Here is a 26,396-nt window from a genome sequence, read left to right on the forward strand (position 1 = left end):
GAAGTGTCTCTCTCTCTATCACTCGCATCTTCTTAGAGACCACTGTCCCCATCTTCTCTGCCGTACTTGTCCGCCGCAGTCATGACCCTCACGACTGAAACGCAGACCATCCCTGCCCAACGTCTGGTGTACCGCTCGTCCATCTCGTTCTCCACCGCGGAAGCGCGGCTTCGCTCATCAATCCAGCCCGCGCCGAGCTCGTCCGCAGGCGGTATACAACAGGACCAGGGACAGGGTCAGAACCAGCTACAGCAACGACCACTACCACCAACAGACCGAGCGACCTGGGAAGCGCGGATTAAGATGCTGGTCGGCCCGTACGGGTTCATGTACTTCCACGAATTTGACCACGGGGCTTGGCTGCCTCTGTACGCGCCGCCGAGCGCGACCGTCGTCACGGCCAGTGGGGAGACCAGGAACCTGGGTTGTAAGAGATTCATTCTGGGGAATCCGATGATCGCCATCACGATGCTCGAGCATGATCTCAACGCTGGGCTTTGTGTCCCCGTCGAGTTGTGTCTTGTGGAAGAGCCCAGGGGCGGCGTGAGGATCGTGTGGTACAAGCCTGCGTCCTTGATCGCGGGCTATGAGGGTGTGAAGCAGGAGCTGGTGGACGCAGCGGACGGGCTGAGTGGGAAGCTGGATGTGTTTGTCAGGTGGGTATTGAGGGACGAGGGAAGTGAGGGAAGGCTGTGAGATTGGTCTGCTACTAAGTGGCATTTAGCTTGTCTCAAATGTTGCCTGTCCTTGAACTACTCATGGTAAATCTCTATCGTGAAGAGCCAGTGGAGTGTCGAGCGAGGCTGTTGAACAGTCATCGGCCATGTGAGTTGTGTTCAGTAATTACGCGAGTACAGAGGCAGCATCTGTCCTCGAGCACGATATTGTCGACCAGAAAGGAGCGCACCGATGTCGGGACATGAACAGAGTAGAAAACTCTGGCATAGCATGACCAGGTTCTCACTACGATTTCACATCGAAGCAGGTGTTGACCACGACTGGTACTCTTCCCAAACTCCAACCAACAAGGGTTCCAAGCTCATGAAAAGTATCGCCTGTCAGAGTAAATCCATCGGTACCTCCTGTGCAGGCCGGCACGAAGCCAAGTCGCCCAACACAGGTCAAAGATCATCACCACTCTCTTGTTCAAGCCGTGATCCGAAGACCGCAGACAAGAACGCAGCGAGAGTAAACATAAGGCTTCACTCTAGGGTACCGAGGACTTTGTGTCGTCAGCCAGGTTGAGGATTCTGTGGCTCGTGTGAAGAGCTCAGAAGAGGACGTTTACTATAGAAATGATTCTATGAAGTCTGTAGGAGAAGGACGGTTAGCAGGAAACACATGTGAAGGGGATTTGACCATCAATTCCATGAGGTCGGGGGTGAACGTACAAAGTCGACATGAAGAAAAGAAAAAAATAAATTGAGGAAGACGCAGCCAACTTATATACCCGGGGAATTTTTCGATAAACGCCAAGAGCGCTATCCGAATCAGTGTTAGTACGAAAGTAGAGCCTCGTTCCGACCTTAGCGAGATGGGCTGCTGGTTCCTTGGCAACTCAAACACGTGATTGAACCAGCCGAATCGGTCGGTGTCCACTCCTTGCGAATACTGGAAATTTTTCAGACGACGGAGTCACTACCCTGGCCGTTATGACAGCACCATTGTCCCCCAACGATTCATTTTCTTGCCTAAACTTACCTGTTGGGCGGCGATCCAGCTCATTTTGTGGCAGGGGTTTAAATCGGCGCTGAAAAGGGAGCCGAAAACCACTCTTTGACCTATTCGGCCAGGGCAGCTCCAGTGCTCTCATTCTCCACCATGACAACCACAACTTCCAAATACTCCAGCACCCGCTATCACGACCAATCGTTAAAGGAATTCTTCAGCTTCGAGGAAGTTGTGCTCAAAGGGTTGGCGTCTGATGGAGGTTTATTCCATCCTCATGCCGTGCCCAATGTCAGTTCAGAGTACTTGAAGTGGAAAGACCTCTCCTTTTCGGACCTGGCCTTCCAGGTCATGAGACTGTACATCGACGAGCATGAAATCTCGGATCAAGAGCTCAAATCAATTGTCGACCGGAGTTACTCGACTTTCAAACACCCAAAGACGGTGCCGTTGGTCACGTTAGACGAGAGCAAGAATCTCCATCTACTGGAGCTCTTCCACGGACCTACCTTTGCTTTCAAAGATGTTGCCCTGCAGTTCTTGGGAAACCTCTTCGAATTCTTCCTCGTGCGCAAGAACCAGAAACTGGAGACGGGGCATGCACGCCATCACCTTACAGTGATTGGAGCCACCTCGGGCGACACCGGCTCGGCAGCTATCTACGGGTTACGGGGGAAGAAGGATGTTAGCATTTTCATCATGTTTCCTGACGGCAAAGTCTCGCCAGTCCAAGAAGCACAGATGACAACTGTTCTCGATCCCAACGTACATTGCTTGAGTGTTCAAGGTACGTTTGACGATTGCCAGGATTATGTCAAGGCCTTGTTTGCAGATCCGGAAATGAATAAAATCCACCACTTGGCGGCTGTCAACTCGATCAACTGGGCGAGGATATTGGCTCAGATCACTTATTATTTTTATGCCTACTTTCAGCTTCTCAAACAGCACCCCGATCTGAAGGAGGTCAAATATGTGGTGCCAACTGGCAACTTTGGTGACATCTTGGCCGGTTACTATGCGAAGCGCATGGGACTACCAGTGGCGAAACTTGTGATCGCAACCAACGAGAATGACATCTTGCATCGCTTCTGGCAGACGGGCTCATACACAAAGAAGCAGAAGCCAGCGGAAGAGCCGCACGAAGGCGTCAAGGAAGATGGTGCTCAGGCGCATGAGGATGGCGTCAAGGAGACATACAGTCCCGCCATGGATATTCTTGTGTCTTCAAATTTTGAACGGCTTCTCTGGCACTTGACCCTAGAACACGAGCTCGATCAAAACCCCCACGTCAAAATCGAATCTTCTGTAAGAGTCGCTGGCTCAAAGATTGACGGTTGGTTCAAAGAGTTGAAACAGACCGGATCATTTACCGTGGATACGCAGATTTTGGACAAAGCGCGTGACATCTTTGGTAGCTCTAGAGTCAGCAATTCAGAGACTCTGGAAGCCATTCGAGATTGCTACAGAGGGGACGCCATCTCCAAGAAGGGGTATGTGCTTGATCCTCACTCTGCGATCGGCGTGGTTGCGAGCTTGCGAGAAATCTCGGCTGCCGGCTCAGCATCTAAGGCCCCGGTTGTGTCGCTAGCGACGGCCCACCCTGCTAAATTTGCCGGCGCAGTCGAACTGGCCTTGCAGGAAGAGAAGGGGTTCGACTTCAGCAAGATCCTGCCTCAAGAATTTGTCGGGTTAAGCGATAAGGAGAGAAAGGTGTTGAAGGTGTCGGCGACGGAGGGACTGGCTGGGATTCGCCAGATCATTACCCGGGAGGTGGAAAAGGAAAAAGAGGTCGGGCAAAATGGCGCTTGAGCTGACATTGGTAGAGAAAAATACAATCCTTGCAGTACATTTGATTTTGGTGGCTAGGAGGGCGTGGAAGATAGACTCTTGTCGTTGAGCACAAGCAATAACGAAACGTCTACTCCTGTTCAAGATCGAGGACTTGGGTCCGTAGCTCTCTGAACTTGATCAGGCAGGGTAATGCTTCCAGTAATCGATTTCGACTCGTACATATTGTGCGTACGCCGTACACCAATGCCACCACTCAGCTCCCGTGAGATGGCAACGGTCCAAATTCTGACTTGCGTGCCAGCTGGATCTAGGCCGATACGGGGAGTGTCTTGGTCTCTTTCCTTGTTTGACACTTTCTTGCTTGTATCTCGTATTTGTTGCTTGCAGAGTCTGCGAGCAAAGGAGACGAACAGAGGCCGACGTGCGCGGCTCCTCGTATGTTCAGCCGCGAGGCAGGCGTTCCCTCCTATTGGTCTGTTTTCAAAGTTTTTAAACGAGGTGTGAATCAAAATCGGCAATGTTCCGGTTCATCAGACCCAGGTCTCAATTCCACGGCATGGGAGGCCTGGCACCACCTGGCGATTGGGTGTCCACGGATGTCTGCCTCCTGAACATCTCTGGAATGGTCGATGCATCTGTAACAACTGCCTGTGCATGGCGGCAGAATGAAGAAGTACTCGGCACGGCGATAAACGACGTCCGCAGGAGATATTCAACTAATCAGTGAGAGAATATGCAGAAGTGACGAGAATCGGTGTCGAGGGTCCCAATATTCGTATTCAGACTTCGACCCGTTCTGTTGCGATGCCAGGCTGAGGCAACGGGAGAAGTTAGCCACGGCAAGACGGAGTTCGAGTCTGAAACGTACTGGATTAGCACCCTTCCTAGGTAGGATTCGCCAGGCCCGTCGACAATATTATACGGAGTACGAGGTACTTGGAAGTAGGTGTAAGCCAATTTAGGCTTGGGGGCCAGCCAGCCCTAGTGGCCCTGCTCCCTGCGCCACTTGGCTACAATGAGGTACGAGCACTCGGTAATAACTCGCTGGTTCTCGCACCACTACTGGCTCGGTGCCACCAGCTGGGGTGCCAGTGGGTGCCAGCCACCCGCCAGCTCGTTCTCCAGATGCTTACCAAAGAAAACCCCTGCCCGATGTTCTATCTTGGGGCTCACTAACCCACTCGCTGAAAGGTTGTGCTGTGTGCGGCTGCCAGCCCACGCCGTAAGCTATCTCCTTTTGGGCCGACATCATGGCCAGAACTGTGCAGCTGAAAAGCCAACACACAGCACTGTGTCGGGATGTCGGTGTCAGCCCTGAACCCATGCTATGCGATGGCGTGAACTTGATGGTAGGTTCGTTGCTTGCGTGATTGTTAACCACTGTTTGTTGCAACTTCTCTCTTGATGATCTGCTGTTCTTCGTGACCGACGATCAACGCCCGCCATGGAGTCCGGCGCAAAAAGGTGAGAGTGACAACGTCCTTCCAAGAGGGCTGGGCCAGTCCAAGTCGGACGGGTGTAACTGACCTACTTCTATAGGAGACACATTCCACACTGGCCGCCCTTCAAACAACCCTACCAACAGCTGGGGTCTGCAGACAATGTCCAACTAACTCCCCTGCCTCCTACTGGCGGCTCGAGCCTGCCGAGCGCGAACTTCTTCAGTCCAGACTTCAACAGCAACACAGCCTACACCCCGGATCCTCTGGCCAGTACACCACAACCCCTCCTCCCATCACCGAGCAAGACGAGCACTGCGCGGTCGCAACGGAAAAGAAGAGGATGGAGGACTAGTTCGCGGATAGCGCTGGGTTGCGCAGTGTTGGTGCTGGTAACCAATGTTTGCTTGACCATTGGAGTAGTGACGGGGGGTATGGATATGATGGGTGGTATGTTGGACCTGAATCGCCGGTACTCTAGTCCAGAGAGAAATACTGACCCAAGTCAGGCATCTACATGGTCTATGCCGGGAGTTGTACAAAGACCGAAATGAAGGACACCTGGATTCATCTGGCGCTCAATATTGTGGCCACCGTTTTGCTGGCAAGCTCGAACTACTGCATGCAACTGGTCTCGTCTCCCACTCGCAGCGAACTCGACAAGGCCCACGCCAAGCAGAGATGGTTGGACGTCGGCATACCCAGCATCCGAAATCTCGGTTCTCTGCGAAAGAAGAAGGTCATTCTGTGGTGGCTTCTGGGGATTTCATCAATCCCACTCCATCTGGTGTAAGTCTCATCGCTTGGATGTGAGGGCAAGGGGCATAGGGCTAACGGTCTAGTTACAATTCCATCTTCTACTCTGCCCTTGCGACGAACAACTATAGTGTCCTGTACGCCTCCGAAAGCTTTGCACAGGGGGCTAGCTACGACAAGACCCAATTTCCCGACAGCGAAGAATGCAATGTTACCGATATCCAGGCCCATGCCGCCAAGGACTTTGTCAGGCTCAACAATGAGGATTGCATCCACGCGTATGCACGGGATTTTGTTGAGGATCGCCGTAATGTGATTGTGGTGGTCAAGAATCCTCCTGCAAACGAGGGTTCCCTTTTCAAGATTGCCGACAACGAATTCCCCAAGGTCATCACCAGCAAGTACAATGCTTTTGCGTGGATCTGCGACGATCCTGATGTTGTCAATCAAACACACGCATGCTGTGAGAACCAATGGGGGTTTGTGCCATGCTCGAAGATCACGCCGAAACTGGTCGATATCGCGGATCAGTGGTCTACCGGCGGGTTTGAAGTCGACCATTGCCTCTCGGAGCCCGTGGAATCCCAATGCCACTTGCATTTCTCCCTCATCCTTATGAGCGTGGTTCTGGCCTTTAATATTCTCAAAGTTGTCGGAATTGCCTACGTTACCTTCTGGTTAGGCGAGGCTCCCCTGGTGACCGTGGGTGACGCGCTGCAGTCCTTTCTGTGCAATCCTGACTCCACGACGGAGGGAATGTGTTTGGCAAGCCACTCGAGTATTGTCGCCTCGTCCAAGCTTGGCTACAAATCCATGCCCATGAGATACGACCCTCAACAGCATCGATTTTTCGAAGCCGCAACCTGGAAACAGTGGGCTTTTCTACTCGGCTTGTTTACATTCGTGGGCGCCGGGACTGCAGTCTGCCTCGCACTTGGGATCGAGAATCTAAAGGGCGACAGAACTATCCAGAACGCATGGTCGATCGGCTTGAACACGGTCAAACCCCAAAATCTGATCATGGGGTGGAATCTACCGGGCTACGGCAACACTTCTATCGCCATTTCCACACTCATAGCCAACGCTCCGCAAGCGCTGTTCTCCTTCCTCTACGTTTGCTACAACAGTCTCTTCACAGTCATGTTCCTGTCACGCGAACTGATGCGGTTCAGTGTCACGGCTGGTCGAGGACGGAAGTATCTGCGCGTTAGTGAGGCCAAAGGCGAGCAAAAGTCGACATATTTCCTCAACTTGCCTTTCAAGTATGGCATACCTCTGCTTGTCGGCTCGGGGTTGATGCACTGGCTTGTGTCGCAGAGCGTCTTCCTGGCAAACATTGCTATTATTCCTCGCGATGGGACAGTGCCTATGCAAGACGAGATTACCACGGTGGCCTATTCGCCGATAGGTATGCTCTTCCTCCTCTTTCTGGGCTTTGTCCTCCTCGTTTTCCTCATCGCCACGTCATTTCGGAAGCTACCCTTTGGAATGCCCATTATCGGGAGCAACTCAATGGCCATCAGTGCTGCGTGCCATCTGCCGCCTGGCATTGACCAAAGCGAACGCGAGGAAATAGTGCTAAGACCGCTGAACTGGGGTGCCGTGCCCGGTTCAGGCAAAGTCATGGACTTGGGTATCCATAATCCTTACACTCAGAGCTTTCAAAGCGGTGACCTGGACGAGGACGGAACCGGCTTTGGACACTGTTGCTTCAGTGACCGGGTCCTGGATCCGCCAGTGAAGGGCAAATTCTACATCTGAAAAGTTTTGCTGAATGTCTAATGGTTACGATCATTCTTTACCCCAATACGATGTTTTCAGCAAGTCGGGTTATCTCAACGGACCTTGTGCGACTGTTTTACGGGTTACCCTTGTGGCTGAAGTATTTTACGTGGGGTTTACTTCTTTTCTTCCCTTCTTCTGCATAGCGATGGCGTTTCTCCAGCGGGCTGAGGAATTCGGATACCTATTTCCTGTTCTTATTGATACACATAACAGCCACGAAGACGGAAGGGTGGCGGAAAGGAAGCCATGTTCCAGGGAAACCAGAGGTGGCGACCCCAATACCCTCTTTTGTCTTGGACACGCCCCAATCATGAGAGCCGGAAGTCATGCTCGGGACGAACGAGGGACGAGATGAGATAGACGACGTTCCGCTCGCGGATGTGTACGTAGAATAAATATGCGATGGCAGGGATGTCCTCTATGGAGAAAGTATATCAATATATGTGTGTGTGTGACCTGTGAATAAATAACTAAAAGAAAGAATTGTAGGGGGTTGGGAGGAGTATCTGATCATCCAGGTTTAATGATCCTTATTCATCCGTGTTGGGCTTCCAAGTCTAATGCAATGCGATCCATTCCAATCGTACGCATATGCATATGGATGAATGTTGCCCGTGTTCACGTCGACGACGACGGTACGTCGCCGTGTCTAGCTAGGTACGAGGTAGGTTGACTAACATAGATGTATATATGCGTACCGGGAGGGCTGGTATGTTATGCCTAATTATCAGTGTTACCCATCTTGCCCATGTCTTTGTCCTGTCCTGTGAAGCAAGGCAATACAATCCAGACCAATCCACTGCAAGAGCTCTCTCCTGTTCCCGTACCGAACTGCGTCGCAGGAACTCATGGTACGTAAATAGGTTGCACGGGCGAGAAAAGATGTACGGAATCGTCATGTTATCATATGTCATGTCATTTTATGTATTTTCAAAAGACCATGTAATCGACTTCAAAGGTCCGTCCGGTCATCCCTCCCCTCCCACCCACCCAATGCAGTATGTTGCAATGCAGTGCCGTGCCCCGCCCATTTATAAACCATGCATGGTATCTTTTTCCCTACGAAAGAAACGAGAAACTCCTGCGCTAGAATATGCAAAAGCCAGCAAATCTTGCATTTCGTTCGTTCCAGAGGCGGCGGCGGGCGCGCGCTATGAGTGCGGTGCAAAACTGACCGAGGGGCCCGAGGCGTCGAAGACGACGAATTGGGACTTGAAAAAGACGTCGCCGTAGATGGCAAAGGGGAGGCCCTGGTTGGACTGGAGACCGCCGAAGCAGACTGTCATCACACCCACACGAATGGGGATCGTTAGCTGGTTTCTTCTACTCTTGTTTCTCGTGATAAAAAAAGTCATGGGTCAGAGAGGGCGAGGGAGAAAGGCAGAGATAAAACGGTCACTCACACTGCTCCCCTGTCCGTGTGTCCGTGCCCACATTCGCAAAGTTCATCCCGTCGCCTGATACCGTGGCCATGTTATTTCCAATAGCCACCTGCAAGTCCGGCAATTGCGTGTTGCACGGGAAAATAACACCACCCGCGGCTTGTGAGATCTGGGCGCCATCCACGGTGCCCCAGTACGCGGTGATCATTTCATCAGGCACGAGCATCAGCGACGTGCCTGTGTCGAGGATCGCTGTGCCGCCGGCAATATTGATGGTTTGGCCTTGCACGGCGGCGGTCGCGGAGTCGACTTCCCAGAAGCCGCGCGACGAGTCGACTGGCGCACTGGTCAACTGGCCGCTGAACGACGAGGTGTCGATGTTGCCAAACTCGTATGAACCTACTTCGCCAGATTTTAACTGAGCAGTAAACACCGGAAGCGTGAGATCCGGAAGGACGTTGTCGAAGAATGTCTTTTGCGGAGTGGGTTGAATGGTGTTGAGTTGCGAGAAAGCGAGACCAACCAGACCATTTGCTGCAGAGTCGGTCACAAAACTATCGGCGACGGTGTCCGGCAGGCCGATTGCTTGGGCAGCTACGGTGGCGCCGCCGATGTCGAATTCGTCAACACCAACAGGACCGGAGGCAGAGGAACCATCGCCATACGAGATGTTGAAAGTACTACCCTGCAGAGTATTCTGGAAGGTGGTTGATTTGGTGGGATCGTAGATCGTGTGGCCTTGTTGGGCATTGGCAGGGAGGTTGGTGTTGAAAACCCATCTGTTCGTTGATGTCTGTGTCAGTAACAATGTGTCGTAGACAACAAAACGCAAGCATGGGAAGTGACATCGTACGTGTCTGATGAGCCGCTGTCAAAGTTCAGGACCAACGTTTGTCCACCAACGTTCACCGGAGACAAGAATTGGGCATCATTCTGCGTGGGCGAAGCACTTGTCTCGCCGTCCTCATTTCCCGTGGTATCAAGCTGAGCCTCGGTGGTTGCCTTGATGGTCGTGGCCACCTCCCCACCAGGCAAGAATTCGATGTCGCCAAATCCAAATTTGAACATTGCCTTTCGATATGCAGCTTTGCCATTTGGCCTGTAGTTGTGTTGCTGTATCCGAGGGACTTTAAAGGACCGTTTCTGTTTTATTTGGATAGGGCTCGCGAAGATTGCTGTCACGAAAAGAGTGACCAAAAGAAAAGGATAGATTTGAAGCATACTGGGCCAACGACTTGGGATAAGGATATGACCGAAACGAAAAAGATCGGCGGAGCTCAGCCCACTGGTACCGGACCTGTCAAATTGAACTCGAGGGCGATTGAAGAAATGAATACAGTGAAGGACCGGCCCTCGATATGTACCAAAAAGAAAAAAAAAGATAGACTGTACGAAAAGGAAAGTGACAAGGCTGGAGAGACAACAAGGATGGAGGAGTGAAGAAACGGACTGGAGGCCAACATTTTAACAGAATAAAAGTGTAAACTGGATGTTGGTAGAATTACTCCGCAGTGCTGCGGCCTCGTCTCGAATTGTGCTAGACAGTCTTGGGCCACGCCATCTGCATGTCTCAGGATCGTGATCAACTGGTCAACGATGGACCTGGTGAGCTCCCGATTGAGGCCCAGAGCCAGGGAGGGGATCTCGGTGTCAAGAAGGGAGCTCTCCACCGACGGCATGATTCTCGACTGGCCAGATCCGAAGGAGCCAACCATAGGGGCGGACAGGAGTGCATGGCGGTGGCAGTGTGACGTTGAGGCCACTGGATGTGGATGCAACTCCGTTTGCTTGTCGAGGCTGAAGAGTCGGAGGTCTACCGAACGGGGGCCAGGGGGGTGGGAATGTGTGGTTCTCAGTTGCACTGGTGAGAAATGATGGGGTTGGATGAAAGAGAAAAGGGGTGAAGGTGAAACTGAAGGCGCAGAAGTTTGAGTTTCATCTTCGGTCTGAGTTTCCGCAGCGGGACTGACGCTAGCCACTTGTGGATCTCGGCGTCTTGGCACGCGCCTCGCCTGTTTTTGTCCAGAGGGATGGACACAACGAGAAAATACGAGGAGCCCCAGTCAGTCAGGGCCAGTTCACCTTCATGGTGTCCAAGTTCCTGTGTTGGCGTTGGGCCTTGCTCATGCACACTCGGTACGAGGGACAGAGGACGAGACACACATTCTGCCCTGTGCAACCTGAGACCAGAAACCTGTGGCATTACCCCACAGCCTCCGTTCCGTCACTGTCTCTCCGAGCTTCATCTGCCGCCCAAAACGTGATGGCAGAGCTCATGTGGAGTGCGGCGTGGGAGTGCCTGGTCTGGTATGCTCACAGTAGATCACAACAATGCCTGCACTCCGGAGGCTGTTATGGCTGGACTGCCGGAGAGGTGATAAGAATCCCGCCTTCCCCGGACAAAGATGAGCATTTGGGTTTGCACCAACCACCGCGGACAAGAGCAAGAGAAACCAACTCCAGTATTCATGAACAATGGATGGTTGCGCTCTCATATTGGTCCGTCAGGAAGAACTTGGTCGGGGTCCTCGCCTATCATCTGGCCCACTGTCCTCACAACTTGTCGTAAAGCCTTGCAGGCCGGACTGTCGGGAAAGCTATCCATAAAGCTTTCACCAAAGTCGCATGCCATTCCGATCCGCGGGTCAAGTGGTACTGAACCAAGGAAGGGTATACCCATCTCCTGACATAATTTCTGACCTCCTCCGGTTGTTGCTCGGAAGATCTGTGACTCGTGTGTGCATTTGGGACAGACGAAGCCGGACATGTTTTCGACCAGCCCTAGGACCCTGATCCCAGCCTTTCGACAGAAATCGATCTCTTTCCGCACGTCCAGCAGAGACACTTCTTGTGGCGTCGTCACCACTACCGCACCATCCACGCCTGATTCTTTAAGGAATGAGTTAACTGATAGGTGTTCGTCTGATGTGCCCGGTGGTGTATCGACAATCAAGTAGTCCAACTCGCCCCATTCGACATCTTTTAAAAATTGTTTGATTATCCCATTCTTTTTTGGCCCTCGCCATATAATAGCGTCGTCTCTGTTGGGTAACATAAACTGAATGCTCATAACTCCAAGGTTGTCGCTGACCCAGACCGGGCTCCATCCAGCATTGCTAACGTGTATGGTTTCGCTCTCCACGCCCATCATCTTCGGTATGGAAGGACCGCAGATATCTGTGTCCATAATGCCCACTGTCGAGTCTGGGTTGGCGGCGAAGGCGTGCGATAAGAGCGAGGAAAATGTAGACTTGCCCACTCCGCCTTTTCCTGAGAGTACCAAGATCTTGTGTCTTACTCCAGCAAGTCGTTCGGTAATGAGAGGAATATCGGGGTCGGGGCCTTTCGGTGCAGAGGCACAAATTGCTTGGTTGGGACAGCCATTGCATGCATCGCCCTTGCCTGCTTGCTCGGATTCAGGACCAGGACAGTGCTCTGTGAAGCAAGTTAGCGAACGGCCAGGTTAGACATTTGCGACAACTGCAACCCCTCACCTGGCTCTGGAGCGACTAGATCTGGCTTTCGTTTCAAAGGGTTTTCCAACGCGTCGGCTACGGGCTCGTCGAAGGAGGGCGCCATATTTAGAGGGACAGGATCGGCTGGAGAGGAGGGAGATCGAACCTGGAGTGATATGTGAAGGGTGTTGGAAGGTTTTCGTGCAGATGTGGTTTGGTAAAAGCAGCGGGGTAGATGGATTGGTAATTGATTTTGGGGTCCCCGATGGGCACTGATAAAACAGGAAAAACTGCAGACGCTGATATGTCAGGTGAGGCTAACCGCCAAATGCGCCGCTTTAAAAACCCCGCCCCCTTCGAGTATATTTCTCCTCCTCTAAGAGTATGTACCCATTTCATGCCTCTTTATTAACTACCTGTCGCAATCTCAAGTCGCCAGCGTCTCCGTATACATGCCTGTCCCACTATCGTGTGGTCGGTCGTCAGAGTCCACAAGGTCGATCGATGTCCCAACTGGTGCTGTATCAATCGGATGGAGTATCCCCGAAAGACGTTTGCAATGCGACACCCGTTACAGGATACAGAGGCATTTGCCATTAGTTAAAAGCCTGTGCTGGAGCTAAAACGCCCCACGTGACGTTCCTAACTCGGAAGTAAAGTTGAGACGGAGCCTCTTTCCACTGCAAGACTTTCGTCACCTGTGAATGCCATACTCCTCTCACTGTTGTTTCACGACCTTCCTGCCATAGCATCGACCTTGTACACTAAAGAATGAGCCCACCTGTTGGACCCAGAAAACGACGCTTCCATCAGCAATCCAAGAATGGCTGCATCACGTGCCAAGGGCGAAGAACGCGTTGTTCTCGAAAACCCATCTGCATACGCTGTCGCCGCAATTCGTTGACATGCATATGACCCTCAAGAACCGTGCCGATGACGTTGACGACGACGACGACCATGGTTGCAAGGTACGGGTCCAATCGAAAACAACTTGAAACCCCCTCGGTAGGAAGACATTCTCAAACTGAGCATTATATCGCATCCTCGTTTCACAACTCCAGTAGCCTCAACATTTTCCGACCGAGATCATCATTGCTTGACTATCTCTCGTAAGAATGAGTCGTCAGCAGACCTTGAGCAAATCATGTCAAAGGTACAGCGCCGTGTCGCATCATCGCCCTGGAATCTGCCAGATATCTTGGCCACAGCCGGAGCTTAGAGACTTTTCCTGAGTTAGCCATGCTGGCTGCGAGGCTGCAGCCGAGGAGTCTCTTCGTCCATTGTTCGATTCCAATGGCCATGCTCGATCTATCCCGCTACAAAAGGGCATTATGCAGTGGCGTTGTGTTCGGCCAAGCACTGTATTGCCTCGTTTTTCCACAGCCAACAAGGAGATCCTCTTTCACTACTGGCGCTCTTGTTAACGCTCTGCCAGTTCGAAGTAACATTGCCCCCCTCGATGAGTACTTGCTCACCTTGTAACGTAAAGCACCATGCTTGGACCGAGTAGTGTCACGAGGTGAGAAAGCAGCTCTAGGACAGCCTTGAATGTGTACTTCTAGGACTGTGATATTGGCTCGGGTCCGTCTGTCTCCAAGCTCCTGACTCCGGACCTTGAAAGATGTTTGGACCCGTCAAACCTAATGCGGAAGTCCATAGTGGGGGGCAAGAACTAGACGTGGTGATATTGGCTAGACACGCTGATGGCTCAATGTGGTGATGGATAGACGCGCTGACGGCCGGCTGCGGACAGACCTTGACTCAGCGCCTGTAATCCTTTGACACATCTCTCTAGCAAAGTATCCAAGTTATACTGCTCTTCATGAGTCCAGCACCACGATTTTAATACCAAGGTAATTCGAGAGCTTGTCCCTGAAATAAAACGAATCTGCACCCAGCTGGTGGCGACAAGGTAGACAGCGACACCGGGAGCGCAGGCTCTCTGATGCGTCATCTTCTCGGAGAAAAAATAGAGCGCGTTGCCGTTTCCTGTCTTGACCAAGCCATGTCAAGCCAGCCAGAAAAAGCATTGGAAATAACAGGCCGAGCGAGGAATTTTGAGTGCATGTGGGTGAGTGAAGGGTACCCAGCGAGGCTGGTGAGGGAAAGGTGTGAGCTGGAATTCGCGACATTTCAAAAGCGGCGCTGGTTGGGTAAGGCGCCTCGGCTTACCTCCCCTACCTCCCTGTGGACCGCCAAGATTTGGGATATCCCCACTTTTCTTTTTCGAGACAATCACGTGACTATGCACCACATCCGATTGAATTTGGCCAACCTCTGCTTCCCTTCACTGCCACATGGTCCCTTGTCACTCACTCACTGCCTCTCCAATGCCTGTCTCAACCCCGCGTCCCTGTAAACATTGACATGGATCCGCGTGAAGATCCAAACCGTCTGCCTGCCTCTCCTTCTTCCGCTTTGTGTCTCTCTTCTTTTCCGCGGAAGAGTTCTTTTCACCATCATCCGTGAACAACCAACGTCATGGCAGAAATTATGGCTAAACCATCGACTGGAGATTCCGCCACTGAGAATCTGCGCCGACGTAATGCTCCCATCAGGGCAAATACCCAAGAAGATGCCAGGAAAGCCGTGCTCGAGCTGAACGCCCTCGAGGAGAAGGAAGCCAAAGATGAAAAAGATCGCAAGACCTTTGGCCGCACTCCCGATGGCACCGGTATGTACCTTACAACCGCCCAGCTTTCCTCTTCGGGGTAGAATCTCATCTACTTCCTTCTAGTGTTCACTGTTCCGTACACCCAGGACATGGTTTCTCAGCTACTGTCTCCCAAAGAACCGAAGAATCTATCCGACTTCTTCGTGCTGTTGATCCTGCTGCTACATGGTCTTCTAGCATGGTGCTTACCCTCCGACCTGAGAAAACCCGTGCTTGCCATTCTCTTCTTGGGCTGGAGAGCCGGCTACAATATCGGCATTGGTTATCTACTTCACATGCAATCTCATCACAAGCTACTGGTGAGGTGGGCCCGGAAATCGAAGCTGTTCCCAGTTGCGGCCAATGGCGAAAATCCTCACCCTAAACTCCGAGCGTTCATCAAGAGAGAACTAGAGACCAAAATTCCCAAGGACTTTGATTTCGACACCGCCCCCCTCGAATACAATACTTGGTTGGTTTTTCGGCGCTTGGTCGACTTGATTCTCATGTGCGACTTCACCACCTACATGCTTTTCGCTCTGTCCTGCGCTCATATCCCTGCCACCGAACCTGTCTTTCTGACAGCACTTCGCTGGGTTGTTGGCATGTCCCTGTTCGTCTTCAACGTGTGGGTCAAATTGGATGCACACCGCGTGGTCAAAGACTTCGCTTGGTACTGGGGTGACTTTTTCTTCCTCATCGACCAGGAGTTGACCTTTGATGGAGTTTTCGAGATGGCACCCCACCGTGAGTTCGTACCCAGTCATCTCGCTCTCAATTTCATGGGTTGTAAGCTGACCTCAACCTACAGCCATGTACAGCATCGGGTACGCCGGCTTCTACGGAATCTCCTTGATGGCGGCGAGTTACAAAGTCCTCTTCATCTCGATCATTGCCCATGCTGCTCAATTTGCTTTCTTGGTCATGGTTGAAAGCCCTCATATCGATCGCACTTACAACTCTCCTCCTCCCCGAAGGGCCATCAACGAGTTACCCGCAGCAGCGCAAATGGACAAGTCTTTGGCTGAACACAGCGCTACCGCAGAAGTGTGGCCTAGTCCTGCCCATGCACAACCGTCTCAAACGCATAATCTGCTGGGCATACACAATATCGATCTCTATCGGACTACAGACACTGCAGTCTTCCTCATACAGTTTTATCTGTTCGCCTTGACTATCCTCACCCCCAATACAAGACTTTACCAGGCACTGTTCGTTATTAATGCCACCATTTCGCGGATCTGGTATTCGGTTGGTATTGGCTACTTGTTAAACAGACAGTCGTCAAAGAAAAAATGGACCCGCCACTTTTTGAAGTACGGTGAGAGCACAGGAGAAGCCTGGAGACAGTGGAAAGGCATTTACCATCTCAGCATGACTCTCTGCTATTCGAGTTTTGCGGCTGCTGCGTGGAAAATGTACCGGCTTCCCCAGAGCTGGGAAGGGGGGATGGCACTTCCCAAGCATGTCATCGGACTAGGGTTGATTGCCCTTCAATTTTGGGTTTCATTCAGTATCTACGATCAACTTGGAGAGTTCGGGTGGTTCTTTGGAGATTTCTTTTTCGATCACTCTTCCAAGTTGACATACGGCGGCATTTATCGGTTCCTCAATAATCCAGAGCGCGTCCTTGGAACAGCCGGGGTTTGGGGTATAGCCTTGATTACGAGCAGCAAAGCAATGTTCTGTCTCGCCTTGCTGAGCCACACTCTGAGTTTGGCGTTTATTCAATTCGTCGAGAGGCCGCATATGCAAAAACTTTATGGACGAAGCCTGCGACAAGATGCTGGACTAGTCAGGAGTCTTCGAAGATCACTTCCACCCCCCCTGCGACAGTGGCAAGACAGATTGGACAAAATGCTGGGTGATGCCTTTGACGTCTTGGAAGACTTTTTTGACGCGGCAAAACCTAAACTTGCAGCGGGCGTGACCAGCATTGTTGAGGATACCAAGAGCCTGCTGCCGAAGAACCCGCATCGCCTGACCATGACAAGAATAGAGCCGGAGCTTGCTGGGTTAGATCCGAAAGACTACAAGCTCGACATTGAGGGAACATTGGCATCTGCTCTAGCTCATGCTCAACGCTCGAGTGAAAGAGAATCCGAACAAGGCAGACTGCCAGCGGAACGCACGAACGATTTCAAGGCCCTCCTTTTCGAATATGGTGCTCCCATCAAAGTTAAATGGACTGCACCGCTGAATCATGGGAAAAAGGACTGGGTTGGATTGTATATGGTGTCAGACAACAATTCACGTGAAGTCACAAGACTATCGTCATCGGGAAGATGGATTGCAACGAACCGCGATGAGTACGAACTCCTCGATTCCGAAGTCGGCATCTTATCCAGCGACGTCAAGAGTACAATAACCACTGAAACAGGTGAGACCAAGGAATGCTTTACCGGTGAAATGCTCTTCTCAGGCGACAAGTTATGGTGGACACAAGGCGTCTTTGAATTCCGATATCACCACAATGGCAAGCATAATGTCATGGCCATCTCACTCCCGTTCGAAGTACGCATCCCACGCTTCAGCGAGGACGATCTCGAGTCCTTCGACACCAGCATTTCCCTGTCGACCCCTCTGAGTCTTGAACGTGATGCAATAGTCCGCCATACCATTGAAAACACTCTATTGCCGATCGTCCAGAATTGCTTTGACCGCGACCCCGATATTGCGCCACGCACGATCAAAGAGCCATTTGGGAGCCTTGTCGACCGAGATGGGAAATATGCCAGGCGCGTGGTGTACGTCATTCACCAGATGTTTGGGATCGAGTTTGCGCCAGAGGTCGTCAAAGCAGATGGGAAAGTCGAGAATCTAGCGTGGCGGATATGGGAGGCGAAGAAGGTATTGGCACCTTTTACCATGTCGAGATCGAAAGGGCCCGGAACGCCAGTGGAAGTAGAGGTTGAGGTTGAAGGGTGAGATATTCGCCAAATTAGGGTCGCTCTATTCGGGCAACTTGAGAGTTGCAGAGACGGCACTGCCTTGATCCTTTTTAAAGGGACAATTCCAACATTTCAAAATCCAAAATCCAAAATCCAAAATTCAAAGCCCAACTTTGGCGTACAGTACAAGGGCAAAATCGCAGGAATTCACAAACTTTCCGATCACATAATAGCCCAAGCAGGACGGCGAGTCCAAGCCGCCTCTATCTAGAAGAACTCCCATGCTGATGCATGCATGTCCCCAATCCCCGGAAAATTTCAAGTCCGTTAGATGCTCTCTCTCTCTCTCTCTCTCTCTCTAAAGTAGTGCAGAAAAAACCATCTAGTAGAAGATCGACCTCGTGCGGTGATGTGCCAGTAACTCCTCTATCTCGCCGGCGCTCTCCATCTCTTTACACGTATCGTACAAAAAGAAGTCTATCAGAATGGCGTTGACTTTGCCTTTTGCCTCAGGATGCTTGCGCAAGATTTCGCGCCGGATCAGCTCGACGCACCAGATGCTACAGCCTCGGATCTCGATTTCCATGTCCTCTCCCGCGGTGATCATCTCTCGTCGGGAAATCCGGGATTCCAGCCGAGGCGAGTACAGCAGGCAGTGCAGCCCCTGTAGCATTTGTGGGATGCGGTAGTCGGCGAACATGGTCAAATTGTCAATGTCGGAAAAGGCGCCGTACGAGGTGCCCTGAAAACAGGCCCAGACATCTGCCACGAAGATCTGGGCGCGCTTGTACAGGCGGACCTCCTTCCCCTGGAAAGGGGCGACGTCCTGGAAGTTGGGGAAGTATTGAACGAGCAGGTTCACCAAGCCCGCCGCCGAGCCGTCCGCGCGGCGGATGATGTTCGCCGGCTTGCAACCAAAGTGCTCGTAGAGGACTGAGCCGGCTTCGCGCAGGATGGCGATCCGGTCGCTCAGCAACGGTATCGGTTCCTGCGTTGCAGACCGGAAGATATATTCCAAGACACTATCCGGACAAGCATCGCGGTCCTGCCAAAAGTCCGGGCTGGTAATGGCATAGCCTTCGTTCAAGCCTCTCTGTAGTGCGGCGATGAGAGACCAATATCCCGTCCACCTCCGGCCCTTGTACTCAACCGCGAACCTCTCGCCCTCAGGCAGCTCGGACCAGAATGAGAAGTTCAGGAGGTTCATGGTGAAGATGAAATTCAGCGTTTCCTCCTCGCTGGATTCGGAGAGTTTAGGGTGGAGCTCGTGCGTTGACCATGTTCCCGTGGAGTAACTTTTCAATTGCATGAGGTGGTAGATGTGCTCTGCTGCTTTCTTGGTGCCGGCGCTGGAGATGGCGACGTCGATGGCGTTGTCGCAGATGAATTCTGCCGACTCCAGGACGCCCGTAGACGGTGGTGCAGGGGCTTGTCCATGTCCACCCAAGCCTAGGGACTGCCGTAGGAGGGCCAGTAGTTCAGGGTCGGCTTCGTCGTCAGACATCTTGTTTGGGTTCACCCAAGATCTGAAAGCCTCCGGATAGATGCTTGGATACCGAAATTGATGGACAGCGCTTCTGCAAACTTTGTGGTAGCTGACGGTATAGGAGACTCCGGGCCACGCTCGCACGATCGACCGACAGCACCAGAAAAGGCCTGCCTGGTGTTATTATTGCTGCATTCCATTGATGCTGATCATTGCATTCGAGGTTCTCTTCATGTGCTGCTGGCTAAGGAAGCTCATTCGTGCCCTGGCCTGGCTCTTTGCCGATCAGTTGGATTTACCGGGGTTGAAAATTTTTTGGTCTGTATGTGTCATTTTTAGGCAAACGGAGGTTTCGACCGCACGCGACTTTTTTGGATGCAAGACGCATGACGGCATGACGAGATTGTGCAGCTGGGCGGAACCCTCCAACCCGGCCCCCCTGGTGCCGTAGGTGCCCCTATTCTCTCACTAACGCAAGCCTTGAGCCAGGCCTAAGCCGCTAGTCTGAGGGGCACCAGCCGCCCCCAACCGGGCTCTTCAAGCTCCCCAGAGGCGCCCCTGATTGGGGGAGCACTTTGCGCTCATGCTGCAGGGTTCAGCTATCACAAACCCCATCGCAACACCAGAGGTCATCGTTGCTGCGTCTGCGGCTTGCAGCGCAGCGGCTTCAAATATTGCCCGAGCCTTTGAGCGCTCAACTTATCAATTTACATCCATCACCTCTCCTGACGCATCTCGGCTACCGGGGTTGCCCTCCAGGCGTCAATGAGCCTTCAACTTCACCTCACTCCGACTTCTTTCTTCCCTTTCAGCCTTGTCTCCATTCTTGTGTCATAGTTCCCCTCTCATGGTCGGTCTTCATTATTATAACGGCTTCGTTCGCTCAAGCAAAGCCACACTCCTCTTCTTCCTCTTCTCAACCCCGGCCATCCTCTGAAACCCAGCGCAATGCCTCGCGACAGATATACCCGTCAATCTCTAGGCTCGACGCAGCGACTAGTCAAGGAGGTGAGTTACTCTCCCAAAATGGGCCGGGCAAAACTGGGTCTGACTTTGCGACCAAAAAAGTCCCGCGTCCTCCTTGTCGGCGCCGGCGGCATAGGCTGCGAGCTGCTCAAGAACCTCGTCCTCACAGGCTTCGGCGAAATCCACATCATAGACCTTGACACGATCGACCTCAGCAATCTGAACCGACAGTTTCTCTTCCGGCAAGAACATATCAAGAAACCAAAAGCACTGGTCGCAAAGGATGTGGCGCAGAAGTTCAACCCGACCGTCAAACTGTTCGCGTACCATGCAAATATAAAAGACAAGCAATTCAACCTGGAGTGGTTTTCGGGCTTCAACATCGTCTTCAATGCGCTCGACAATATGGACGCGAGACGGCATGTCAACAAAATGTGTTTGGCTGTCGATGTCCCCCTAGTCGAATCTGGCACTACAGGCTTCAAAGGTCAAGTCCAGGTCATCAAGAGGGGCAAGACTGCTTGCTACGACTGCACTCCCAAGACTACTCCGATTTCCTACCCTGTCTGCACAATCCGATCCACTCCGAGTCAACCAATCCATTGCATTGTATGGGCAAAGAGTTACCTTCTGCCAGAGCTGTTTGGCGTGAGTGAGGATGAGGCAGCTGAAATGGACTCTTCGGAAGATACGGATAATGCGGAGGAGATCAAAAAATTAAAAGAGGAGGCGCAGGCTCTGAAGACAATCAGAGCGTCAATGGGTTCGAACGACTTCGCAAAGCAGGTATTTGACAAGGTGTTCAAAGAAGATATAGAAAGACTGGTGAAGATGGAGGACATGTGGAAAGACAAGAAACCACCAGAACCGCTTTCCTACGATACACTTGAGCAAGGAGCAAGCACGGCCGGCCCAGAAGTGTCTCAGAACGGCCAGCAAACATGGTCCGCCGTCGAGAACTTTGTTGTGTTCAAGGACAGTCTGAAGCGCCTGGTGGAGCGATTCTCTCATGAACAAGCGATCGCCTCAAAATCCGGGGATTTGCAGCCCACAATCTCCTTCGACAAAGACGACGACGATACGATGGACTTTGTTGCTGCAGCTGGTAACCTGCGTGCAATTATCTTCGGCATCGAGCCCAAGTCAAAATTTGACATCAAGCAGATGGCAGGCAATATCATCCCCGCAATCGCCACCACAAACGCCATGGTCGCCGGCCTCTGCGTGTTGCAGGCATTCAAGGTATTAAAAGGCGACTACGCTCGGACCAAATGGCTCTGGCTGGGGATTGGTTCATTGCGGACAGACCAGTTAGACCTACCAAGCCCAGAGTGTCCTGTCTGCAGCGTTGCTATGGCAAGAGTCCATGTCGATATTGAAAAAGCCACACTAGGTGACCTGGTGCAAGACGTCTTACGGACCAAACTGGGTTATGGAGAAGAACTGACAGTCATGACAGAGGCCGGCGTGGTATATGACCCTGACCTCGAGGACAATTTGGAAAAAAAGCTGTCAGATCTGAATATCGATGACGCAAGTTTTGTTCTTGTCAAGGACGACGACGACGACCAACCCCGGGTCGACCTCCAAATAGCCATCGAGACGAAGAAACCAAAGGACGAAAACAAAGTCGTTTTGCTTGTTGAGAAGGAAGGCGAAGTATTTGAGATTCCTCGAATAACGAAGAAGCAGCCTGCTCACACAGATAATCACGCCGGAGAAGACGATACGAATGGTATGGTCATCACGAACGGTGTCACAAGCACTATTGCACTCCCTAACGGCAAGAGGAAGCGGCCCTTGGATGACGAAGGAGAAGAGGGTGCTACGCCGGCAAAGAAATTACAAGGCTCCGCCTCTGGAGTGGCAAAGAATGGCGACATGCAAGCAATTGTAATCGACGAGGACGACGGAGCGCTCATCATCGCAGATGATGACTGATCGGTCCAGAACAAGCAGTGGCTATACGGGCACCGTGGATGATTTATGTTCGACCGATCCGGAAGATGAAGTGCCATATTAACGGTCATTGAAACAATCTTGGAAAGGGTGGTGACTGGCAATGAGGCGACATATATCTCAGACTCAGATCTGGCCCATCCGCTGTGAGGCAGATGAGCTGCTGCATTACTTACTCCTGTACTTTAGACTCGAGGACACATCTGCTCCTCGCATTATGAGCAAGGTGGCGGATAGACTCCAGGGGTTCCTCACATAAGCTTGTTGGAAAGTTGAGCTCGGTTTTGGAAAGAGCTGAATTAGCGCTTGGATAGTACAAGTGAGGGTGTGATATCCATGATGGTCATTAAACAGGAGACATCAATGAGAAGAGAAGACACGAATGAGGACATAATAAAGGAGAATCCCACAGTATGAGTTGGTTGCTAAGGCTGAGGCGTAGGCAAAGGACTCGCTGCTTTAATGATCAATGATCCAAGCCTTTGCGCGTCAGCCACCACTCAGCGCCTAACGCTGCCTTAAAGGGTTGTTGATCCTTGTAGTATTTTCGGGTCGTGATTTTTGAATGTTGACCCTCCACGATTTTTTCAGACGAGGGTGCGTAAATTTCTCAAACAGTGCCTCGTACAAAGCCACTCCTGCCCCCAAAAGCATCAGTCACAACCATGGCCACCAACGGCACTCCCTCGCCCTTTGTGACGCTCGTCTCGTCCGATGGCTTCGAGTTCCATCTCCGTCGCTCCGCCGCCTGCGTGTCCCCTACGCTGAGGCGTATGCTTGACTTGCAGAGTACGTTACGCGTGGATCGCGTCCACCTCGTACAGTTCCTGAGGTGATGAAGCTAACATCCCCTTTCTCTATGGTGTAGACAACTTTGCCGAAGCGCAGACGGGGATCTGCCACCTGGAGAACATCAGCGCGAGCGTCCTCGAAAAAGTCGTCGAGTACTTTTACTACAATGAGAAATACCGGGACAGCGAGGGCGTGCCGGATATGGATATTCCCCCAGAACTGTGCCTGGAGCTTCTGATGGCCGCTGATTTCCTGATGTTGACGACATGAATCATACCAATATGGGTGCCAAAAAAAAACAACAAAAAAAACCAAAACTTGCAAGGGGCGGACAGAATCAATCTGGTGCTTTTTGGGCAAATCCCTGAAAGTCTTGACGACGTGTACCGTTCCTGAAACCAGTCTTTGAAAATACATCACTGATTGGCAAATTGCGGCGCGACCTGTCCATCCCTGGAATCGCCTGGCCAACGAAGTTTTTCGCTTCGAGGGAGTCAAAAGTTTCGCTCCTCGGTGCCCAGGGCCTGCCATGGATCATACTGCCGGGATATGCTATCAGAAGATGCAGAAGCTCGATTTAGCCTGGCACAGAACGGGTTTGGGTCGGAACTGGCAACATGGCCCAGCTCCCTGCTTTGACCTCAGCTCTTGATCTGCTATGCAGACAGACGATGCATGACAGCCTAGAGTCATCACCATCCAAAGAGTTACGGCTGAAGTGAGGATTGACGAATGAAAGATGGTTGGCACCTACAATGAAAGTCAACAGATTGTCAAGTTTTGGTCGCTGTTGTTCTCGACATCTGCGAAAAGGTGGATGGAAAGCAACGCATTTGCTGTCCGAGCCTTGTTACATGTCAAGGAAGTCGAGGAAAAAGGGCACCACTTAACGCGTTCATATCCCAAGAGCTCCCTCCCGGCTCCTCCCCGAGACATATTCTTTGTTGACAAGCATGTTAAGTGGTTTTCTATTCTACTATTCCTTCACTTCCCTCTCAAGATCCCCCCCCACGATTTAGGCATCTCTTTCCCTTCCCCTTCTCCTAAACCAAGTCTCAATTCCATGGGCACCCCTCTCCCCCCTCAACACAGACAAAAGACCCCATTCCACCCATCTCAAGCATATACGTCGCGACACTTGAAACCTGTCTACTCTCCCACAGGCCGACGTCTATAGAAGATGGAAGATCAGAAAGTCCCTAGATCATCAGGCAGTCCGCTCGCCTTCTAAAAAACGCCATGGTGAAAACGCGGACGTTCTCTCACGGGGAGACAACCCTCTTTGAGAATATATCCCTTGCCGATTTTATCGGCTGTTCTCTATATTCTCTGTGTACACTCTCTGGGATACCCCTGGGTCTTGGTGGAGACTGTATATCTTCTCAGTAGAAGTTGCTTTCCATTCTTGCTACACCCTCGTTCTTAAAACTATCGGGCGTAAGCGTTAGAAGAACAATAGGTAGCCATTTGCTGGCTCAGGCTATTCTATTCTGTTCCATCTGCTCCGTTTCGTCTGTTTCGTCTCGTCTCTTTTCATTATTGAACAACGCCGTCTATGTGCCTTTGTGTATATTTGTATACTCTCATTCGATCATAGGGGTATCAAGTCTAAAAATGTCTAAAGCAGTCTAACCTAGCCTGTCCTTGAAATCTGAAATGCCAATGCCTCGTCCCCGTCCAATTATGGTTTCCTGTGTGTCCCGGCGCAATCAAACATCGCTCATCGATGTCCAAATAGTCGTGTCCGCAAGTATTTGAGAAAGCCGCCTCGACCTGAGCGCCCAGCAAGGCCATACTCCGCGCATGGCCACATCGTCTACTTTCGTCCTTGTCCCTGTCCTTGCCCTGGCCCTCGGCCTTGGTTCCTCTTGGGCCGACCCTTGGTGCCTGCTCTGGTCTTCTCCTCATACAGTTTGTCGGCACCGAAGCACGCGTCGCTTAGTCTCAGGTAACTCACGATACCCGCGTCCACCACCGCGAGTAACACGTTCCGTCTGCCATGCTTGAGCCTCGTCTCTAACCTGCCTGCCTGCGCTCTGGAAAGGGAATCCTCAGGCTGACTGTCGAGGAGAGGTCCGATTTCTGACAACGACGGAATCGACGGCGTCGAGCGCGCATCGATGACGCAGATTCGATAGTCCTCTGGAGGTGGTGAGGTCTTCTTGTAGGTGCCGGAGACGTTGGGTTTCCAGACGTGGAAGTGGATGCGGTAGGGTGCTTGGGGCGGCCGCGGTTGCGGTGAGGATATGGAGTTTGAGCTCTCAGCTGTATGGGCGCTGGAAGGCTCGTGGTACGGAACCAACGCCAACGCGTGGAATAGATCGGCGTAGTTCCTGTACAAACCCGGAGCAACCAACGGCCCGAGTGAGGGACAGGACTTGCCTTGACGAGGTTGCAAGAGCCATGATACCAACCTGTGGACCAGAGATGCGAATGGCCCTCGAGATTGAGATCCGCCCGATATCGCTGTTGATGGTGCAGATGGTGAAATGGGCGGACTTGGAGCATGGTCACTGTGTCCATTCGCTTGAGCGACATCTGTATCATTCCAGGTCGGCGCCCGCTGAACAATATATCCCGCTCTCTTGAGCCCTGCATAGACTGTGTATCGCTCCAACGTCAAGCCATCCTTGCCAATGAAGCTGGCGTAGGCGCCTTGGAGACTCATGGGGAGTTCGCCTAGGGACGGTTCCGCGCTTGAACTTGTAGCTCCCGTTTGTGGTTCAACATTTTGTTGTTCTGAAGCAGCAGCACCTTCCTCCCAGGCAATGACGTTGGAGGACCTGTACTCACTCCCGCTTGGTATACCATCATCCTCGTCATTGACGTCTGGCCATCGGATATCGAGATTTCCTCTTTCTAGCAGAAACAAAGCCTCTTCAGGCAACAGCCAGACCCAGTTGTTCCTGTCTGCTTGGCCCATGACCTTCAAATGAGGGCTCTTGAATTTGTACACCACAACGCACCGGCCATGTCTTCCTTCAGCCCCGGTACCGTCCCATCGCCAGTCACCTTCGTTTGAAAAGTACTGTCCCACGACGTGGGTTTTGCCCGTTTGAATCCGCACCGCACTGAGGATTGTGTGCATCGCCAGGCGAGACGCATCAAGGGCAGAGGCTTGCGAACGTGTAGGGTTTGGTTCGAAGTCCTTTGTGCCGCGTTTGGGGATTATGGCTTGCCCGTTCTTGGACGAGGAGGTCAATTGGCTGAGGAAACGGAAATCTTGGGTTTCGTCTTCGAGGTCGTCGGGACCAGACGCTGAGGTTGAAGGGATGACATCTTCATCCGCATCTGCCATGGTGGGCAAACGGTATAGGCAGGACCTGGATGCTCACAGGTTGTGGACTTCTCTAGCATGTATCCAGGGTTCATG

The 26,396-nt window shown here is 52.0% G+C and overlaps 10 protein-coding genes across 10 annotated transcripts; 6 read left to right on the forward strand and 4 right to left on the reverse strand.

Moving 5' to 3' along the window:
• Positions 1 to 81: 81 nt before the first annotated feature.
• Positions 82 to 696, forward strand: AYO21_03302 (hypothetical protein; the record flags this gene model as incomplete). Its single annotated transcript, XM_022653276.1, has 1 exon — positions 82 to 696. One exon carries the CDS (start codon positions 82 to 84, stop codon positions 694 to 696), a length of 615 nt encoding a protein of 204 aa, XP_022514378.1.
• A 1,125-nt stretch (positions 697 to 1,821) lies between these two features.
• Positions 1,822 to 3,477, forward strand: AYO21_03303 (hypothetical protein; the record flags this gene model as incomplete). The annotated part of the gene is made up of 1 exon (XM_022653277.1): positions 1,822 to 3,477. The coding sequence occupies one exon, from the start codon at positions 1,822 to 1,824 to the stop codon at positions 3,475 to 3,477; it is 1,656 nt and encodes a 551-aa protein (XP_022514379.1).
• Positions 3,478 to 4,903: 1,426 nt separating this feature from the next.
• On the forward strand, positions 4,904 to 7,415 carry AYO21_03304 (hypothetical protein; the record flags this gene model as incomplete). The annotated part of the gene is made up of 4 exons (XM_022653278.1): positions 4,904 to 4,923; positions 4,999 to 5,348; positions 5,408 to 5,687; positions 5,786 to 7,415. 4 exons carry the CDS (start codon positions 4,904 to 4,906, stop codon positions 7,413 to 7,415), a joined length of 2,280 nt encoding a protein of 759 aa, XP_022514380.1.
• Positions 7,416 to 8,590: 1,175 nt separating this feature from the next.
• Positions 8,591 to 10,042, reverse strand: AYO21_03305 (hypothetical protein; the record flags this gene model as incomplete). Its single annotated transcript, XM_022653279.1, has 3 exons — positions 8,591 to 8,718; positions 8,843 to 9,600; positions 9,675 to 10,042. 3 exons carry the CDS (start codon positions 10,040 to 10,042, stop codon positions 8,591 to 8,593), a joined length of 1,254 nt encoding a protein of 417 aa, XP_022514381.1.
• A 1,270-nt stretch (positions 10,043 to 11,312) lies between these two features.
• On the reverse strand, positions 11,313 to 12,400 carry AYO21_03306 (cytosolic Fe-S cluster assembly factor nbp35; the record flags this gene model as incomplete). Its single annotated transcript, XM_022653280.1, has 2 exons — positions 11,313 to 12,256; positions 12,316 to 12,400. 2 exons carry the CDS (start codon positions 12,398 to 12,400, stop codon positions 11,313 to 11,315), a joined length of 1,029 nt encoding a protein of 342 aa, XP_022514382.1.
• A 2,357-nt stretch (positions 12,401 to 14,757) lies between these two features.
• On the forward strand, positions 14,758 to 17,857 carry AYO21_03307 (hypothetical protein; the record flags this gene model as incomplete). Its single annotated transcript, XM_022653281.1, has 3 exons — positions 14,758 to 14,950; positions 15,014 to 15,676; positions 15,741 to 17,857. 3 exons carry the CDS (start codon positions 14,758 to 14,760, stop codon positions 17,855 to 17,857), a joined length of 2,973 nt encoding a protein of 990 aa, XP_022514383.1.
• Positions 17,858 to 18,202: 345 nt separating this feature from the next.
• Positions 18,203 to 19,324, reverse strand: AYO21_03308 (hypothetical protein; the record flags this gene model as incomplete). Its single annotated transcript, XM_022653282.1, has 1 exon — positions 18,203 to 19,324. One exon carries the CDS (start codon positions 19,322 to 19,324, stop codon positions 18,203 to 18,205), a length of 1,122 nt encoding a protein of 373 aa, XP_022514384.1.
• A 930-nt stretch (positions 19,325 to 20,254) lies between these two features.
• AYO21_03309 (hypothetical protein) lies at positions 20,255 to 22,213 on the forward strand (the record flags this gene model as incomplete). The annotated part of the gene is made up of 2 exons (XM_022653283.1): positions 20,255 to 20,314; positions 20,375 to 22,213. 2 exons carry the CDS (start codon positions 20,255 to 20,257, stop codon positions 22,211 to 22,213), a joined length of 1,899 nt encoding a protein of 632 aa, XP_022514385.1.
• A 683-nt stretch (positions 22,214 to 22,896) lies between these two features.
• On the forward strand, positions 22,897 to 23,293 carry AYO21_03310 (hypothetical protein; the record flags this gene model as incomplete). Its single annotated transcript, XM_022653284.1, has 2 exons — positions 22,897 to 23,020; positions 23,100 to 23,293. The coding sequence occupies 2 exons, from the start codon at positions 22,897 to 22,899 to the stop codon at positions 23,291 to 23,293; spliced, it is 318 nt and encodes a 105-aa protein (XP_022514386.1).
• Positions 23,294 to 24,839: 1,546 nt separating this feature from the next.
• Positions 24,840 to 26,321, reverse strand: AYO21_03311 (hypothetical protein; the record flags this gene model as incomplete). The annotated part of the gene is made up of 1 exon (XM_022653285.1): positions 24,840 to 26,321. One exon carries the CDS (start codon positions 26,319 to 26,321, stop codon positions 24,840 to 24,842), a length of 1,482 nt encoding a protein of 493 aa, XP_022514387.1.
• Between the last annotated feature and the right edge of the window lie 75 nt (positions 26,322 to 26,396).

The sequence above is a fragment of the Fonsecaea monophora genome (assembly GCF_001642475.1).
Source record: "Fonsecaea monophora strain CBS 269.37 chromosome Unknown Scaff16, whole genome shotgun sequence".
NCBI lineage: Eukaryota > Fungi > Ascomycota > Eurotiomycetes > Chaetothyriales > Herpotrichiellaceae > Fonsecaea > Fonsecaea monophora.